Genomic DNA, 20,135 nt, shown 5'->3' on the forward strand with positions numbered 1-20,135 from the left:
TATGTAAAGTGTGTACGAAACTTTGCTAATAGAATACCCAATACTAGACACCTATTCACAACTATGCCTTGAGAAAGCCCAGGTAAGGGCGAAACAAATGGAGTATGTTGGCACCTTTTTATCTAAAAAGAATACATATGGTACTTAACTAATAAAAACTACTGACCATACGACTGGTTTTGGTTTAATTTTTGAGGCCTACAATTTAATAGGCTAGTCGCAAGTAACCTTGAAAACCCACCGTTTTCTAAATGTCTTAATGTCTAGTGAATACTAGTCATTGCAAGGATATGCTGCCAGGGCCTATGTAAGTATAACTAATTCCCAGTGATAATACTAGCTGTAACAAGATCACCTTCTAATCAAAGGGAAGGCGTACTGAATATTCGCCACTCCCATTCTCCGCTATAGAATTACCACCTAGCATAAACAACAAAGTGAATCTTTTGCGGGCTTCTTGCAAGAAGGTGCATGAAGAGAGCATCCCCCTAATCCCCCAATCTGGAAAGGAACCCCTCAATCTGGAAAGGAAGGATGGCTAACCAAGTACAGGACATTTTGAACAGGACTTAAAAGCATAAGGGGAGCCATTTTGAGTATGTGGTGGTCTCTAGTGCATTTTTGCAGCAGCCCCGGGTGATGAGCTCGAAAATAGGTTAAAAAGTAACTGGTGACAGCCTGTTCAGGGGGTGCCTCTAAAGTAGCAAGTTAAGTACATACTAAAGTGTCCCCACAGCACTCAATGGAAGATGGCTTTTGCTGCAATTAGTAAAATTCACTGGTTAAAAAAAAGAAGGTGCTCAGTTCTGTACTGAAGGGCTCAGTGGTGCCAAAACAAAAGATCATGCAAGACGCGAGTGAGATCAAGAAAAGGTCTCTTGCAACTGGAAACAGAATATAAAATTCCCAGAGTCTGGCAGTAGTGCCAGAAGGTTCAGGATATACAGGGGAAGATTTTGCAAAAGAATCTGCTCAACACAGTGGTATCCAAACCTTTTCTTTTATGTGGTTTCCATCTGAGTAAAAATATTGTTGCCGGGCACCTTCCACAACTCTTAACTGCTTACATTTTCTAATGAAAGCAGTCTCCCTAATCCCTTAGTAGTTGAATATATAGTTTTCTAGCAGGTGTAGGTTTCTCATTGGCTTAAAAGTGGGAAGGATCTGCTGTAAGGCCCTTAACAGTGTTTGTAGTGCCTTTACTGTGTTCCTGCTTCTAAAACTTATTTTGCACTTTTCTATGGGACTTGAATGGCCAACTCTCATAACCTTAGGAGGGAACGACACAGGATTGTTGCAGAATTCAAGGCTGCATTGTGCTCTACCCCGTATCCCCCCACTCCCAAGCACTCTGCAATGACCTGTCAGACTACTTTGGCAACAGCACTATCCCATGAGGGCCAAATTAGCAACATTCACATAGTCTCCTCCATCTCCTGACTCTTCCCCCTTCAACCTGCACCCCCCTCCTCTCTTGCTTCTCTTTCATTTCCCACCCGGAATTCCTGAAACTACTATCCAGTAGATTCATGCACTTGCATGATCAAATTACACCTGGCCTAGTAGGATCGTTGTCTGTCCTCCCTTGCCTCATCGCGCCTTGAAACACTTGTGTATGGGCGCGTTATAAATGCTTACCATATATCCTCCCGAATCTTCTTTGGGACCCCTGCCCCCAGCCCCTCTCAAGAACATTTCATCCTCCACCTTTGCAGGCAGCATTGCTAGATCAATAATTAACCATTCAAATGGATTGTGTCCTCCAGGCACTCCTCATCTTAGATATTCATTATCTTGCTGCTTTGGAAATGTTTCACTAGAGGGTGCTGTGCTAGAGGTGTCGAATGTCCCTCGAGGGCTGCCGTCGACCATCGTCATCCGTAGTATAAAGGACTTGAGCCGCGCCAGTTAGCTTCAGTTCTGTTTTTCTGATAGCTTGCTTCGTAACACGAAAACAGCGCCTCAGTTCTTCTAGTCATTATGTCTTCGTCTAATCCTTCCACGGCCAAAACTGGCCTAAAAAAAATGACAGAAATGCGGGAAGAAAATGTCGATCAACGACCCCACCCACCCCCAATCGAAATTGCCTCTGGTGTTTGGGCCCTGACCATTAGGCCGACGAGTGCAGTTCCTGTCAGGCAATGACCAAGACGGCTCTGAAGGAACGTAGAGGGAAACTGGCAGTGGGGGAGGAATCCTCAGTCTTTTTCGAGAAAACTAAAGGTATCGAGGGAATCGGATAGGAAGTCTACACATAGGTCGAGGAAATGGAGATCTAGAAGTCACTCGAGGAAATCTGCCTCGTCTTCGTCGAAAAAAATCTAAGCAGTGACACTGATCCTCCTCCTCCTCCTCCTCCTCCTCAGACACAAGTCTCATCCCCTACCCTTCCAATCATGATTCCCCTGAGAAATGGGAGGCTTTCAGAACCTCCATGTTAAACTTTTGAGAATGCGGCCCAGACCCCCCTCGAAAAGAAACGCGTGGAGACCATGCCCCTACTAACTCCAAAAGTGGCGGAGGGAGGTCAAATACCAGACACGCGAGATCTGATGATAAATCATTGAGGGTGTCATCAGAGGATATTTCCCTGACACCTAGTGAAAAATCAGACGTATCGGAGGTAAGATCTGGCAGGATGGCGTCGGGAACCCACCCGCCATCGACGTCCATGTCGAAGGTTACTTCGATGAATCCTTTGACGGCGCTCTCGAAGCCCACTTCGAGGATGACGTCGACACCTCTCTCGACGGCATCAAAGCCTCCTTTGACGTTACTGAAGCCAGCGTCGTTGACCTTGATGCCTTCTACGCCATTGTCGAGGCCAGCGTTAATTCCAGCGTCAAAATCGACACCCCTGGTCGAAGCAGAGATCGGTCGAGAAAGTGTACCAGCCACAGCCTAGACAGGATTTTTTTTCAGATCAATGTCTTCCATTTTTGAGGAACAATCCTCTGAAGAGGATGTTACTGCGGCTGGAGTAAAATTTGGGACTAGGGATGTCCCGGAAGAATTAGTAGACCCTGATTCTGAAATGGCTTATTTTATATGAATGCTTTCAGACAGCCAGTGGCCTGGATACCTCCCCTGAGGTAGATTTTGATAGACCCGACCCTGCTGACCATGCAGATGCAGGGTACAGAAAATTAATGATTAGTTATTGAATTTATGGGGTGGAATGCAAATTCCCAAAATTTTGACCAAGGTGACATGACAGCCATCCTCCATTAAGGCCCAAAAAAGGACCCTGTCCTCCCTTTTCATAGGTCATTACAAAAAAGAGTTATGGCCACATGGGGAAACCCCAGATTCAAGCCCAGCTATAATTAAAGTTTGTAGGGAAGTAGCGGTCTTCCTCAACTGACCCTGAATACCTATCAAAACATCCCTCGCTTGAGAGTTTAGTGGTGCAGGTGGCCACATCTACAAGACAGTCGACCTACCCTTTGATTCCCCCGGATAGGGATGACAAAAGGGTTGATGCCTGGGCCTGGAAAGCTTTTGCTTCAGGCAGTATGGCCTTAAAATACACAAATGTGACTTGCACACTTGCAAAGTTCACATACACCCTGTGGGATTGTATGACTGCAGCAGCTGACACATCCCATGGGCGAGGAACGGGAAGGTTTTCTCACAATTGTCAGAGATGGAAAGGAGGCAATGGGGGAAATGCCTCCGATCAGGGCTGGACACTGCTGATAGCATAAGCAGGTCCATGGCATCTAGCACAGTCCTGCGCAGATTCACATCGCTGAGTAAATCGGGTTTTGCACCAGATGTGCAATCCAGATTGCTCAATATGCCTTTTGATGGCTTGAGGTTGTTTGGCAGCAAGGCAGACTAACGTTTAGAAAAGCTGCAGACCTCATAAGCGGCTGCCAAATCACTTAGTGTCTCTATAAGAGCACCTCAACAACACTCCTACTCAGAGTCCTCTTCCTAGAGGAGTCGTCCTTTTCGTTTCTACTCCTCATTTGGGAGAGGGAAGGGACAGGCCAGTCAGAAAGGACAAGGAAAAATCCCTCATGGTGGAAGAGGAAAAGGTGTTAGATCAGCCCCAGCAGCTGCAACTGTCCCCTCAGCCACTGCTGCAGCTGCTGCAAAGCCACTCTTGACCTTAACCCACAAGACCCTGGTGGGAGGCAGGATCACTCAGTATCTGGTCGTATGGCAGGGCATTACTTCAGATGCTTGGGCACTGGAAACAGAGGCTCAGGGTTACTCCCTTCCTTTTCGACAAAGGCCTCGGGACCATCCACCGGGAGCCAGCTCTGCCAAAATTCCAGACCCGCTCCTTGTACAGGAGATTTTAACCCTACTAGAGAAAGGTGCAATAGAACATGTAGCTGTAGTGGAGAGTAACAAGGGTTGGTACTAAGTCCTTCTTTGGGATGAGAAAGTAAGGGGAGGATTGAGACCCATGTTGGACTTAAACAAGTTTCGCAGGAAGGACAAATTCAAGATGGTAACCCTTTCTCAGATCCGTCAGGCTCTCCAACTCAAAGACTGGTTGGTATCATTGGACCTTCAGAGTGCTTACTTTCATGTGCAGATCCATCTCAAGCACAGGAAGTACCAGGGGTTCGCCATTGGATATTCTCACCATCAGTTTCGAGTTCTGCCATTCAGGTTGACCTCCGCCCCAAGGGTTTTCACCAAGCTGATGGCAGTGGTGACAGCGAGTCTCAGAAGAGTGGGGGATTCAACACTACCCTTACCTGGACGACTTATTTGTTCAGGGCGAGTTCACCCCGAACGAGCTCAGGAACATCTGACCATTACCTGCCACTTCTTACACAGACTGGGCTTTTTCCTCAATTTCAAGAAGTCGCAAATGATACCACTCCAAAAGCTCCAATTCATCGGGGCTATACTGGATACGTCCTCTGGCAAAGCCTCACGTCCCGAGGAGAGAACTCGCCACATTCTGCAGATGGTAATAAATTTCCAGAATGCCCAGCGTCTACTGGCCTTCGATTTCCTCAGGTTGCTCGGTCTCATGGCATCATGCATTTTTCTGGTGCCAGAGGCAAGATTGAAGATGAGATCCCTTCAATGGGCCCTCTGAACTCGCATGATCTCAATTAACAGGGAATATGTTGAATCTTTTGCAAGTTCCGCCCATAGTGGCTCAAGATCTACTAGGGTGGGCTTACATGGACAATATCCTCAAAGGAGAATATTTTTGGCAACCATGGCCAGAGATAATAGTAATGACGGACACCTCACTCACGGGGTGGGGAGCCCACACCAACAATCTTACAATCAGCGGTTGTTGGTCTCCATCAAATTGCAAACTGCACATCAACCTTTTTGGAGCTCAGAGCAATCAGGCTAGCTCTGAAAGCCTTTCTTCCCTCTGTCCAGGGAAAGAGAATGTCCTGATAATGACAGACAACACAGTGGCCATGTACTACCTCAACAAGAGAGGAGGCATAGGAGGCTACCACAGTGCAGCGAAGCAATGCAGGTTCTGGGCAATACAGAAAGGAATCTTGTCGGCAGTTCACATAGCCTGAGAGCAGAACACGGCAGCGGACTCTCTGAGCAGGCAGAGCACAGTGTCCCAAAAGTGGGAACTAGCGCAGGAAGAACTTCTAGATATCTTCACCCTTTGGGGAACCCCTCAAGTGGACCTTTTTGCGACCATGGTCAACCGAAAGTGTGATCAGTCCTGCTCAAGGCAATTCCCCCGAAGAGGTGCTCTAGGAGACGCGTTCGTGGTGGACTGGGAATTTCCACTGCTGTAAGAGTTTCCTCCAGTCCCCGTGATTCCTCAAGTAATCGGGAGGTTGAGAAAGTTCAGGAAAACCATGATCCTAATTACCCCGGATTGGGCCAGGAGAACATGGTACCTGGACCTTCTAGACATGTCCATCTGTCCTCCAATAAGTCTTCCACAGAGAGAGGATGTCCTTTCGCAAGAGGAAGGTCGGGTTCTCCATCCAGATGTCCATACACTCAGCCTTCACGCTTGGCTGAGATATAAGGATTGGGACCTCCCAGACGACGTAATGGACAGTTTGCTTTCGGCCAGAAGGCCAGCACCAAAGTCGTTGTACCGGTGTAGTTGGAACAAGTTCAGTAACTGGTGCAGGGACAAGAATGGGGATCCATGCCTATGTAATAATCCTATGGTACTCTTTCCTGTTACATTTGGCCAATTTGGGGCTCCAAGTTGGCACTATAAAGGGATACTTAGCGGCGCTATATATTTTCAAGCGATCCTCAGAAGAAGTATCCTATTTTAAAATGCCCTTGGTTATTCAATTCTTGAAAGGGTTGACAAATGTGTATCTTCCAACACCTTTTCAGGTACCCGTCTGGGATCTAAACTTGGTCCTAAAATTTCTCACATGTATACCTTTTGAACCATTACATTCTTGCCCGTTAAGGCTTCTTACTTTGAAAAACGATTCTGCTAGTGGCAATTGCATCAGCCCGCTGGGTGAGTGAGTTGCAGGGGCTCTTGTAACCCTCCTTGCACCATTTTTCATAAGGATCTTAGTCGAACCCTCTTTCTTACTGAAAATAGTCTCTGGCTGCCACCTGTCACAGAAAATGTTACCTTCTTTCTACCCTCCTCCACATGCAAGTAAGGAGGAAGAAAGATTACACAGACTGGACCCAAAAAGGGCTCCGTTTCTATATCTCCAGAATTCCGACAATCTGATCAACTTTTTGTCAGATATACCGGGCACAAATTGGGTCTAGCGGGATCAAAACAAACACTATCCAGATCGATATTATTGGCAATCTCTGAATGTTATAAATTGGCTGGAAAAGAGCCCCGAGATGGACTAAGGGTTTATTCAAGTAGTGGCATGGCGACTTCAACAGCTCTTCAGAGGGGTGCCCCAGTGCAGGACATTTGTGCATCGGCCACTTGGTCATCTAGGCATACCTTTGTGAAAGATTGCCTGGATTCAACATCATTTCAAGGGGGTCTTTTTGCAAAAGCAGTCCTACACACAGTGCATGACTAACTCTTTCTATCTGATACTCCCTCCTCCAAATTCATACTGCTATGGGAGCCTATATAAGATGAGAAATACGTGGGAGGACACAATCCATTTGAACAAGTTACTTACCAACTGTAACGTTCTTTCGATTGTATGTTCCTCCTACGTATTCCTCATCGACCCTCCCAGCCTACCCCGCTGTACAGTTTACGCCAGTTGCACTCCAAAATCCTTAGGAGCCAGAGGTCAATGAAAGCCTGGTCAACGGATGCGGCAAATAACATTGTAAAAACAGAACTGAAGCTAACAGGCGTGGCTTGAGCCCTTTATACTACGAATGAGGTCGATGGTCGGCGGCTCTCGAGGGACATTCAACGCCTCGAGCACAGCGCCCTCTAGTGAATAATTTCTGAAGCAGCAAGCTGGAAGATACGAATATCTAAGATGAGGAATACGTCCAATCTAAAGAACGCTACAGTTGGTAAGTAACTTGTCCTTCAATTAAATCCGGCATCTTCCTTGCAACTTTCATAACCTCTTGCGTCAAGCCCCTACTTAAAAAGCCCTCCTTCGATCCACTCCTTCCATCCAACTACCTCCCAATCTCAAACATCTGTTTCATTGCCAAACTCGTAGACCTCACAGGATACACCCAGCTCTGCCTCTTCACAGCATGCATTTTCCAACTCGACCCTGCCCAGTCTGGAATTGGACCCCTCAGAGCAACAAACTTCCCTTGTCTCCATATGGCATTACCTGAAAAGAATGGTAGACTCGGAAGGCTGTGCTGCACTAAACTGTCTCTGGCCTTTTGGCTGCCTTTGACACTATTGACTACTCCATCCTTCGGGACAGACTACTCTCTAAGCACCAGGGATTCTGCTCTAAGATGGAGGATCTCCTTCCTTGCCAACCACTCACAAATCCTGTTCCTCCCACCCTTCCCCTCTGCCTCCCACCCAGTCGCCAAAGGGGCTCCTCAAGGGATTTCCCTGTCCCTTCCCCTCTCCAACCTCTACCTAGGCCTTCTACCTGCGTTTATCTGCTCATATGACCTAACCTGCTACAACTATGCCAATGACACGCAGATCATTTTCAAGATGGCCAAAACTCTGCCCGCCTCCCATCCTTACCGTGCCTCTCAGATATTTACCGCTGGATGGCGGCTAACCACCTCCTCAATCCTGTTAAAATCGAAATATTGATCCGATGTAAAACTTAACTCATCCCCAACCCACCCTCCCTAGGATCCCCACCTGTAGCGTTGAGCTCAATAAAGAACCAGGGATGCACCCTAGACTCCGATCGAACATGCTCTCACCTCATCGGCGCTGTATCCAGAGCATGCAATTTTCACCTCACATCCTCAGACGAATTTCCCCTCATCCCTCCTACCCTCACAGATTCTCAGCAATCCTAGCTATCATTCTCTGCAGTTTAGACTACGCCAATTCCCTCGATCTCTGCACCCCTGCCTACCAGCTCAAAGCTCCAAATGCTAAAATATTCTGCGGCTAGGCTCTTCCTTGCCCTTGCACCCAAAGAACACGTCACTCCTGCCCTTAGGGTGCTCCACTGGCTTCCTATCCTATTCTACACACTGCACCCTTCACAAGACAGGCCCTGAATTCCTTTAATGCAAGCTTAGATGCTACAAACCAACCAGAAACCTTAGATATGGCGGTGTGCTGCTCCTTCTGATCCCCCTTTCAATTCCACCAGAGTTGGAGGATCCTCATTCTCCGTCCAAGCTCCTGCCCACTGGAACTCCCTTACTCTCAGCATACACTGCAAAGAGGCTCTTCTCTACCTTCATGACACCTAGGCCTTGAATTTGTTTGTGCCTGGCCAAGTATATCGTCGAACACAATTTAAAGTATAATCTCTGAGCAGACCGGACAAATCTATGTAGCTATTTCACTACATAACCATGCACTGTCTGTTCCTACAGCATTCTCCCTTCAATCTTGAGGTAGATCCCAGAAGACCAAAAAGTAATTGCTTTATGGCCAGAGGTGCCATTTATCTGCCATTACTGCAGTTTTGGCAAACTGACTTATTGATAATCTTGTACACAGGGAAATTAAAATACTGAGGAAGCAAGCCAACCTTTATAGTTATTGCAGGAAAATATTGTTCCAACATCAGTAACCCAACAAAATATTCGGGTTTCAGCCCGTAAAACGCTTTATTTATCTTAATGTTGGCTGCTTAGTCTTCGAATGTCTGTAGAAATCCAGTGTGAATTGAGATGTGCTGTTATGCCCCCTGGTTTCCTGGAAACCCGACGGTAATGCCAGGCCCTTGACTCTCTGGTTTTAGTTGTTTACAATGGTCATGACGTTTGGAAGTACTGATCCACTTCTGTAGTTAAGTCCTTTTTTTTTTCTCCATTTCAGGAATGGTGTGAATGTAGAGGGGGCAACGCATAAGCAGGTGGTTGATTTAATCCGTGCCGGCGAGAAGGAACTTGTTCTGACAGTGTTATCTGTCCCACCACATGAGGCAGACAATCTTGATCCCAGCGATGACTCGTCAGGGCAGTCATTCTACGACTACTCTGAGAAGCAGGCGGTACCTATTTCAATACCCACGTACAAGCATGTAGAACAGAATGCAGAGAAATTTGTGGTGAGTATGAAAAGAGTTGTGCTTGTAACTCCCTGGTAATTTTGGGGCCAGCCACAGTCAGGGAAAATACATAGGCATAATATAAAATATTTTCCTTTTGTGAGTGCTTTGCTGTGTGACAGTGATTTAATGTTCCTGACTTCATGCACCTTGTTGACCTAATTGTAGTTCATTGGACAGGATGCCTCAATTGCAGTGCTTGCATAACGCGAGGGCTCATTCCTAGAAGGAGCAGACCAATGCCAAAAGTTTAAATGGCAGGGTTGTGGGTGACCGCTAAGTTCCTGTGAGGGGGGCAGGGGCGAGGTGTGAATGGAGCCTGGGAAGAGCAGATATTTACTGTTATTGGGAGCGCTGAATGTCATAGGACTAAGGGGCTTTTCCCTTAAACGTTCCTAGGTTGCCCCTGCTACCCCCGCCCCCCAACAGCCCAAACCCCCACTTGTAGGGACAGCGAGAGCCAGATGCATAGATAGTTGCTAGAATGTATGACTTTAAGCCTCTGAAGAATGCACTTGATGAAGGCTACTTGGAAATGAAAGCTTTCACCCAAACCTTGCAAAGGGCTATACCTAGGGCGAGTGACAAGTCACCTTATGTCAAAAGGACTATATTGTAAAAATGTGATATATTAGTGGTGGGTGTTTATGACCCTTGCTTTTTTGCCACCACATCAGCCTAAATGAATGTTAATGAAGGGTGCCGCATCGCAATTTAGCGATTGTGGTTTGGTTAGTCATGTGACCTATTAATGTGATCTCGGGTAACATCTTTACTGTTCCTCTTACTCACCATGTAGGTAGTGAGAGAATACCATCGTGCCTTGCGACCGCTTCAGTTAAAACAAATGGGTATTGTGCTATAATCCAAGAAGTTCCGAATTCTCTAAAGCACAGTTGGTGCTCTGGAGTGTAGTGCTCCTCCTTTGGTCTGTGCCTACCGTTCCACTGTCTGGCTGCTTTTTTTGTTTAGAACAGAACCTTTTTTGTGTGTGTGTGTGTACTGTTTTTCTTAACATATAGCACAGCATTGTGCAGGACCTCTATTGCAACAGGGCAACCTGATAACTGATTTTGATACAAAGGTACAGCAATAATCTATCAGACCTCCCCTTACCCTGCAGTGTGCTATTTGGTTGGTGGATAGGGTGCAGTTGGTTTCATAAGCTAATGGCATTCACTGTTCCTTGAATGTAACATGGCACGATTGAAAACCTGTAATATTGGTAGTGTACTATTCACCCTCCCCAGAGTGTCGTCCTTACCATCTGCTTGTAGGAAAATACCCTTGGTCTGTATTTTTCTTGTAATGCCATTTGGGAATTTGGCTGGTGAGATGGACACAAAGTCAGTTTATAACGTCTGAATCTGTACGGGAAGACCAAACAGGCAAACTGTTGCTTTTGCACAGGACTAGGACATGCATAAATCCATTGCTATCCCTTGTGGTTCAACCGACTAAAGTCTTGTCTATATTTTGTCCAATTGTTGAAGTTGTGCCCTTTGTTTTTTTCTTTGAAAGTACATGTCGAGATTGGAGCTGATTCGATTGCACTTGCCTGAAGGTGGCTTAATCAGGAATGGAGGTGCTGAAAAGGTTACTGTTAGCAGTTTACACTGCTAAGCGGTGCAAGAAATAACAAGTTCTCCAACACTGGATCTTTTTATAGATTCACCTGCTTATTGAATATCGGGGAAATGTCCTCCCCCCCCGTTCGAAATGTTACATTGTGATGCATATAGTCCTACATCCATGGAAAGTAGGATTTTTATGAGGTCTAGCCTTTATTCCCCTTGTGAAGCTGTTAAAGGTGCAGATTTTCAGAACGGGTCAGAAACGAAAAGTCTGTCCACAGAGAATGTTTTAAGAAAAAGAATGACCCTTGTAAAAAGACTGTTTACTGTCATAATTCGGCCCATGACTTTCCAGGTGCCACATTGGGAAAACGTTTTCTGCTAGGACCAGGAGAGCAATGATAAAGATCCTTTGTGGATTCTGGGCATATGAGGGATCTGACTGGCTTTATAGATGGTGCACAAAAAGCAGTCATTAAGATGCTAAAACATCTTCAGGGAGAGATCATTTCAGTAACTGCCGGAAACCGAATCCCGCCTGAATGAGTTGTAACGTCTGCTATCACCATTGTGAGTCTTGTTTGGAAGTTAGTGGGAGCACACTGTTGGACGTCTGCTCGTCCCATGGCGCAACGTTCACACTTTGGTGGTTCGAAGTTATGATATGATTGTTTATTTATATAGCGCCTATACACAATGTGTTTCAAACCGCTTCAAGGCAAGGGAGGTAACAAGGGAAAATACAACCCCATTCTTACAGGCCATGAACAGTAAGGATGTGAAATTAACTATCGTACTCGGCCTGACGACATTTCAGATAGTGCAAGAGCTAAGACATAGATAAGGAAGGGTGGGGGAGAGTGGGAAGGAAATGGAAACAGACAGGTGACTACCGTACTAGGCCTGACAACATTTCTGGTAGAGCTGGAGAAAAACAAAAGGTGAGGGAGAGGGGTGCAGAAAGGGAGGGGAGGAACAAAACAAGCGACTATCATATTAGGCCTGGCGACATTTCAGATAGTGCTGGAGGGGTGGTGGGGAGGGAAAAAAACAGTAATGGGAGGGTGGAGGAAACAGACGAGGTTGTTATCATATTAGGTCCAGGTACAATTCTGATAAAGTGCATAGAAGAAAGTAAGGGGAGGAGATAGGAAAAGGGAGAAGGGAAATGAGGAGAGAACAGAGAGTAAGCAGTCAAAAAGAGTGGAGAAGCAAGAGTGGAGAGCCAATACAATTGTAGAAGACAGTAGTAACACATAATGTTGCAAGCCAGGATACAAGATGAAGATGGGAATAGCATGATTCAGGGCCATCATGAGTACAAGATGCAAAGGAAGTCCAGCATGAGAGTTGAGAAAGAGTGACGCACCGTGAATGAAGTCCATAAAAGTCAAATCCAGCATTGGCCACAAGACGGTGATGATGGTGAAGAAAGGCACCAGTTGATGATAAATATATAGGCAAGGGTAACATGCGGGTAAAGAAACACAGTGAAAATAACAAAGATGTGCATCCCAGTCAGTGGCCCCAGGAGACCCACTGGCCTTATTTTACTCCTGCTGAGAGACAGAAGCTTTTGTGCTATAAATGGAAATGGGTTTGCTTAGGTTCCTTGTAAAACACCCATGCAATCTGATGGTCGCTTCTGAGCTTTACACTCCAATACAACCCACTGTTGGGAATAGTGGAATGAGGATTTTTAAAACTGTTATTATTATGGTATTCATTAAGCACGGACCTAGCTTCAAGAAGCAACGGACGCTTTAGAGGTATACCAAGATACATATTCATAAAGGAGTGCTTTTCCGAGATAACAGAACGGGAATCCATTTATTTAAATTAATTCCCGAATGATCTCTGCAGTGAAATTCAATGCAGTGGGAGTCTGCACATGCAACCGAGCTGATATAACGCGAAACTTGAAACGAACTGTCAGTCTTACCTTTTGCATTAACCAGGAACTCCTCAGCAGAGAGGTATATTCGTGTAATTGCAAAGTGAAGCAATATCTTTAGAAGTCCATTGCATGGGGCGAAGGCAGCACAATATGCACTGTTTCCCTTTTGGTACCATTGTCTATCTGAGCACCCCTGTGATTAGAAAATATTTGGGAACCCAGTTGGTGCGACATCCGCACCGCTTGAAAAGGTGGCATGGAAACCGGACCACATAGAGAATACAGTGTGGATGGACTGCATCACTGCTATTGGAGGCGCAAATGCCACTATACAGCTCACATGAGCAATGGCAAAACATTGGGTTTCTGCTTGCGAACAAGCAAGGGGAATCGAGCGATGTCAGGCCTGATCTAGTGAATGTACATGTGACGCTTCTTTGGCTAGGAGGTGGGCTCAGCCTTGACAGGCATAATAATGTACGACACAGAGTCTTTATAATGATGCAGCAGAATTTGTGTGCATTCTGCGGGGGAAGAGCAGGATTTTGAATCCCTCTATTCTCAATGTGGGTCACCCAGTGCTCTTATTGGACCAGTGGCAGATTTAAGGCAAAGGGCCTAGTGGGCAGCACCCGACAAAAGGGCCCCACGTGGGCTGGTCATGGAGGTGGAGCTTAGGGCGGGCAGTTAATTGCAGTCATAAGTGCCCAATGGCGAACCTTCACTACAAAAGCTTTTTTATTTAAAGTTGTCTTTATTAGTGACCTGTGTTTAGGGGTTTGACTAACTGGAAACACCTGGGCCTCCTCAGCAGGCTTTGCTATCAAACTAATATTAGATGATCAAGCCTGAAACTAATGTTGGAAATGAACATGTTTGAAGGCTAAGGGCAATAGAGAATTACTTGCAGATTATCAAGACCACACAATTTCCTAGAAAAATGGCTCTAAGAAGGCTAGTTGGATGCAATGTTTGATGACTGACGCACATCTTGTCTGCCTCCTCCAAAAACTGTATACTATTGATAGACCACAACACACTCCATTCACGAGTGATCTTGGCCTCTCGCACTAAAACTGAATAAGGTTGCCAACATACTGCAGTTCCCTGCAGTCCCCAGACCCAGCTGGCTTGCACCTTGCCTACCCTCCTCCCACTTTGAACTCGAATATCAGCCCACAGCGAACCCTAGTCAGTGTTTTGATCACATGCAACGTTACCAGCACACTCCACCTTACCTCCATTAGAATATTTTAAATACCTGTACAACAACATGCTCCTGGCACAACCTGAAGATGCCCACTGCCCACTCCACTAAATCCATTCACTCCCCAATACTCACCCTTGCTATCCTTACTATCATGTCTTTGCTACCAAAACAAACCCCCCAAAGGACAGAAACCTGAAACTTAGGTCTAGATTGCTCTACATCTACGAACCTAAAAGGAACTACCATAACAATTCCAACAGACAAACCATCTCCCAGTCTAAGACCGCTCGGCCCTTATCACTGCAAACTACCTATTCCTGTGATACAAATCCCACCAGAATTCACACAGACCAGAATACCACCTCACCCAAACCTCCACTACTCTCTAAAGCTAATGGTACACAAATGCTAACAGGGTCCCTCATTAACGCGAGATCAATGGTAGCCCATGCCACTGAAATTTCAGACATCCTAAATAACGATAACTTGGATCTACTGGCCATAACGGAGACGTAGTTACATGAGGCTGCAGGACCGACTCTCATGCTAGCGGTACCTGACAACTACCAGATCCTTAAAGTAGACCGGCCGAATGCCAGAGGTGGTGGCCTAGCTATCATCTTCAGAACGACCCTTCCTATTAGACTTGCCGCGCCAGCACCCTACTTGTCCTGTGAAATACTCACAGCCAAACTACCTCTCTCCAACAACCGCACACTAACCATCCACCTGATATACAGGCCACCAGGGCCTCTAGGTACCTTTTTGAAGATGACCTAGCCAGCCTCCCAGCCAACAACACAAAAGACCACTCAAACACTTCTGTTGGGAGACTTTAATCTCGGCTTCAATGACACAGACAACAAGCATTCTGAATCAATAGCAGCCTTGTTAAGTGACCATGGTCTCACCCAAAAAGTCCTTTCTCCAACTCCCATTAAAGGAAGGACCCTTGACTGGGTCTCTGAACTAAACTGCAATATTAATCTTACAGATATTGTCCCGCGCAACCTTGGACAGATCACTACTTAATAACCTTCTCCGCCACACTAGACCTCCTCAACCCCAAGACTAACAATATGGCACCCCCTTTTCCGACCAGAAGCAAGAAGGACATTACTGCTGACAAACTCATACCTCTCCTCCTTCCAGCCCTCACGGGGCAAGAAAGTAATACCAACCCTGACATACTAGTAAACACCTTTTAATAACACTATGACCAAGGAACTTGACATGACTGCCCCTGTCAAACAGCGCAAAGCTAGACAAACACATCTAAATGCTTGGTTTACTCCTCAACTTAAAGCTTTGACTACAAAAAAGAAAGTTCCAATCCATTTGGCGCCACTCCCCTAACGAAAATAACAAAAATAATCTAACTGAACTGGCCAAACTGTACAAAAAAGAAATAATACAAACCAAAAAGAATACCTTCAATGATAGAATTGCCAAAGCCAATTCCAACACCAGAGAACTGTTCTCCATCCTCCGAGAACTGGAATCCCCAATCCAACTGGTAGAAAATGCCCCTAAGGACAAGGTATGGTGTACTAACATACAATGTGCCCTAGCCAACAAAATCTCCTCTCTCCAATGTAAAATTGCTAATAAAAAGGCTACACTGCCTCCCGATACAAAATCAACTCAACCACTCGAGAACAGGACAACCGCACCCTTTAGCTTCAAGACCATCTCTGTAATCGACACTGAAAAAGTACTATCCCTTAAACCCTCAAATTGCAAGGGCCATATTCGCCCAGCACAAATAATAAAAGGACGCAGCTAGGGAACTAGCCCCTTTCATAGCCAAGCTTATACACTCTTCCATTAAATCAAATGCAGTACCTGCCAACCTCAAAGAATCTTGGGTCCTCCCCTTGCTAAAAAAACAAACACTGGACCCCTCTATCCCTACCAACTACCGACCTATCACCACCGTACCGTTCTTACTCAAAATCTTGGATAGGGCAGCATACATACAAATCCAGGACTACCTGGAAGTTAACCACCTACTTGGCTTAAGGCAATCTGGCTTCCGCCCCCTCCACGGCACGGAAACAGCTCTGCTAGATCTTAAGACACAAATTGAAGAACTAAAGGACAATGGAAAAACAGCCCTACTACTCTTATTGGACTTGTCGGCAGCCTTTGACTTGGTGGACCATGCTCTCCTTTGCAACCACCTCAAATCTGCCGCCAACTTCACTGGAGAGGCTATTGCCTGGATCCAATCCTTCTTAGCTAATTGTACCATGAAAGTCTTCTCCACCACAGCCTCCGCAGACCCCATCAAGATTACCTGTGGTGTCCCTCAGGGATCCTGTGTCTCCCCTACTATGTACAACATCTTCAAGCCTCTGTTTGACAAGTTGGATAGACTGGGTGTCACCTACACTAACTACGCAGATGACACCCAGATCCTCATACGCCTTTCGGGCAACTTTGAGACTGACTCAGCCTTGGTGAACAAAATCTATTCCATCATTCAAGCATGGATGGCATCACATGGCCTCTGCTTGAACGATGAGAAAACGGAGCTACTAATCCTAGACTCGGAAACCAACATCAGAAAACTAGGCCCAAACTATACCTCGTTCAACATAGATAACAATACTATCAAGGTGATGTCTGTGGTCAAAACCTTAGGATTCTACCTCGACTCCACTCTCACACTTAAAAAAACAGGTCGACTCCCTAGCCTCCACCACAACCTATGCCTGCAAACTAATCCGAGCAGCTAGACCATATCTCTCCAACGCTAGTTGTATCACCCTTGCCAATGCTCTTATTATGTCAAGACTAGATTACTGCAATGCCCTGTACTCGGGAGCCAATAAATACATCACAGATAAAATGCAAAGATTGCAGAACGCCCTGAGAGCAGCGTTGAATGTCGCCCTACAGAGAGCATATCTCCAAATATAGGAAAGAGGTTAACTGGCTGAAAATAACGGACAGAATTTTCCTCAAAACAACCTCTCTAACCTCCAAATGCTTAAACAACCTAGCACCTCCTTACCTAGTGGAAAGAATCACCAGGAGAACAGCGGCCCGCCCTACTATTTATTTATTAATTCGCATTTGTTGAGCGCACAGGCAGCCCAGAGGGCATCGTGGCGCTTGTTACAGATATGAAAATGACGTGTTGTACATACAGTGACGTCATTACTTAGTTGCAAGAGAAGAGTAGTAGCTACAGGAGAGGAGGGGAAAAGAGTAAACGATACAAAGGAAGAGGAATTAGTTAAACAAGGTGGTTTTCAATTTTTTTCGAAAGGCAGTGAGAGAGGTTTCTGCTCTGAGCGTGCTAGGTAGTGCGTTCCATAGCTTAGGGGCAATGTAGGAGAAACTTATTCCACCTGCTTTAGCTCGTTTGATGCGTGGGGACCCTAAGTTGGTTGGTGTGGCATTGCCTTGTTGGTCTGGTGGAGGGAGATCTGGCTAGTGTATCACTAGAACGGTTAATACATCCATGCTGGAGTCTCCTAGGTTTAAACGCTCGACTGCCTGAGGAACTAGCTTCCCTGTCAAGGCTGCGCAATATTGGAATAAGCTACCACTTGACCTCAGACAAGAACAACCCTATCCCACGTTTAGGCATAAGGTACTTAAATGGCTGCGCACTAATGACAATTAACCGGACTCCCCTTCACTACCATTCCTGGCCTGCACCTGACCCTGGCATTTGTTGAGTCACATTGTACTGTAACCCAATATGTATATTATGTATATTATGTATATTATGTATATTAACTGTAAGCCAATGCTTCCTTGGCCCTCCAAGGGTACGCCCCTGCACTACTTGTATGTATGCACCTTTGGTACTTATCTGTTGCACTTGTTCATGCTATGTAACCAAGCTTTAGGTTTTCTTGTACTGTTTGCGCCCGGCTACCCAAGGGTTTGGTGCGCATTATCAAATAAATAAACCAACATCGGAAAATGGCGTGCAAGTCTTAAAAAGTAGAAAAATGGGGGCCTTTTTAACATGGGCAATGGGAAGACGTCACAGGATGTGACAAAGTACATTTTTTAGGTTTAAAAGGTGTGCATGTTTTATACTTTGGTGACATTATAAGAAACTAGGCTATTTTCCAGGTGTTCGTTATTAATCTTCTGAGGGACTGAGTGGCAAATATTTGTGGCGGGCTGAGTTAACATACCCACTCTCCTACACTCTGCTGGCTGGGATCCCCCAGTAAAAAAGTCAGGTTCCAGCACTGGACATTCATCTATTTTGAAAGCAGGGCTCTGGCATTAAGGCCCATACGTTTGGAAAGGCAATGCAGGATTCGGACACATTGGAGTATGAGCTCTTTTTCCCAGTTTTGGGTATGGGCTGCCAAGACTATTGCATTAGAGTACAGCTAGGGAGAAATGGCATATGTGGAGGGATTGAAAGCTTCTAGGTGCTGTTTGGTTATTTGCCCACCCTTTGACTGCCCATGCCATTCCCACCCAGTTCCTGCCCCTCCCTGCCTAGAACATCTCATTGGAACTCGTTGAGCTCTGTTCTCAAGCCTTGCCCTCAAACTTAGCACTCAAGTGCCTGCCAGTGGTTTTTTCAAAGCAGTCTTCTTAGAGTTAATGACATAATTGGAGCTGTAAAAGGGCCACTGGTGTAATAAAAATGTCTTAACCAGATCTGCCTTCAGCCGCTCAATTTATAAGCACTATGTGTTTCCTTCACTGAAGTTTTGTTAAAAACAAACATTGGCAAAGTCAACAGTTTGGGTTTGTTTAAGTATTTGGAATTTGCCTGGAACTGCTAGTTGATGACCAGGTACTCGCTACTAGATTCTGCCATTGGTATCCAGTTAATACCATTACAGCAGTGCCTGGCAAATGCCTTTTTCTTGAATACAAAAAAGCCAGAATAAACTGCTGGCATTTCCAATGCTTGTTAACACTAGCAGGCCGCGCACTCTTAGAATCTAGTGTAGTCTGTGGAGCTCTTTTGCTGAATGCATTAGAACTGAATTCTGTTCTTGTTGATATTCCTGGGTGTGTTCTGCTGCTGCGTGCGGCTGAACACTTTAATAGGTGAGTGAATGACAGCAAAGCAGGGCTTTGATGCGCATATGCAGGCTTTGATGCACACATCTTCTAGGAGTAACGTGCAGGTGCTCTGCTAACTGCAGGACTGGCGTTGGAATAATACTATGACATGTACATGTCTGTCGCCACGTGCACCCCCATTTCATGTACAGCACACATGTTTACGCTGATGGAAGGCACTAGATATACAATTTTCAATTGGTTATATATTGCTCCTTGATTGTTGATTATAAGACGACCTGAGATCTATCTGTTTGTGAGAAAGCTGCTTGCATTCTCTATGCTTTCGACAGCTTTTTATACTTTTAGTGGGCTTTGTGTAACTTTGTGATTGTGGTGTTGCGTGTTTGCTGATGCAAGTTTCCCCCATTTTTGACATGGTGCTGAAGGACTCGAGAAATCTTCACTCGAGAATGTGGTGTATGTATTTGGGTTGCTTCTGCACATTGAGCTCTTAGCGTCTCCTTGTGACACCGCAACATTCACAGTGGAAGTTGCCATTCAGCAGGAATGCTGGGCCCTCCACAGAAGCAGCATTATTCTGGGCACCCTGGGGGTCTTGGCTCCTGCTGTCCACACTGGATCCCTCACACAGTAGCAGGGATCGTCTGCTCTGCTGGGGCACAGCAGAAAAAATTTGATTTCCACTTTGCAGCTTTTTGGCTGAGACAGTTTCAAAATGTGTTTTCTTTTTGTAGAGTCCACTGTCTCTTATATACTGGGAGGGGGTGGGGCAGAGCTCATGGGCCGCTTGCCATTTGTCTGCCTGGCGAGTGTTAAATCTGCCTCTGTACTGGACACTG

The 20,135-nt window shown here is 45.7% G+C and overlaps 1 protein-coding gene across 3 annotated transcripts in view; it reads left to right on the forward strand.

Annotated features, from left to right (window-relative positions):
* SNX27 (sorting nexin 27) overlaps positions 1-20,135 on the forward strand; it is a 990,538-nt gene that overhangs the window by 53,811 nt on the left and 916,592 nt on the right. For all 3 annotated transcript variants that reach the window (XM_069650534.1, XM_069650552.1, XM_069650543.1), the window contains exon 2: positions 9,362-9,593. In XM_069650534.1, the coding sequence (XP_069506635.1) occupies positions 9,362-9,593 (232 nt within the window). The remainder of the gene's footprint in view (positions 1-9,361; positions 9,594-20,135) is intronic.

Source organism: Ambystoma mexicanum, chromosome 1p (genome assembly GCF_040938575.1).
Source record: "Ambystoma mexicanum isolate Mex_15411 chromosome 1p, UKY_AmexF1_1, whole genome shotgun sequence".
NCBI lineage: Eukaryota > Metazoa > Chordata > Amphibia > Caudata > Ambystomatidae > Ambystoma > Ambystoma mexicanum.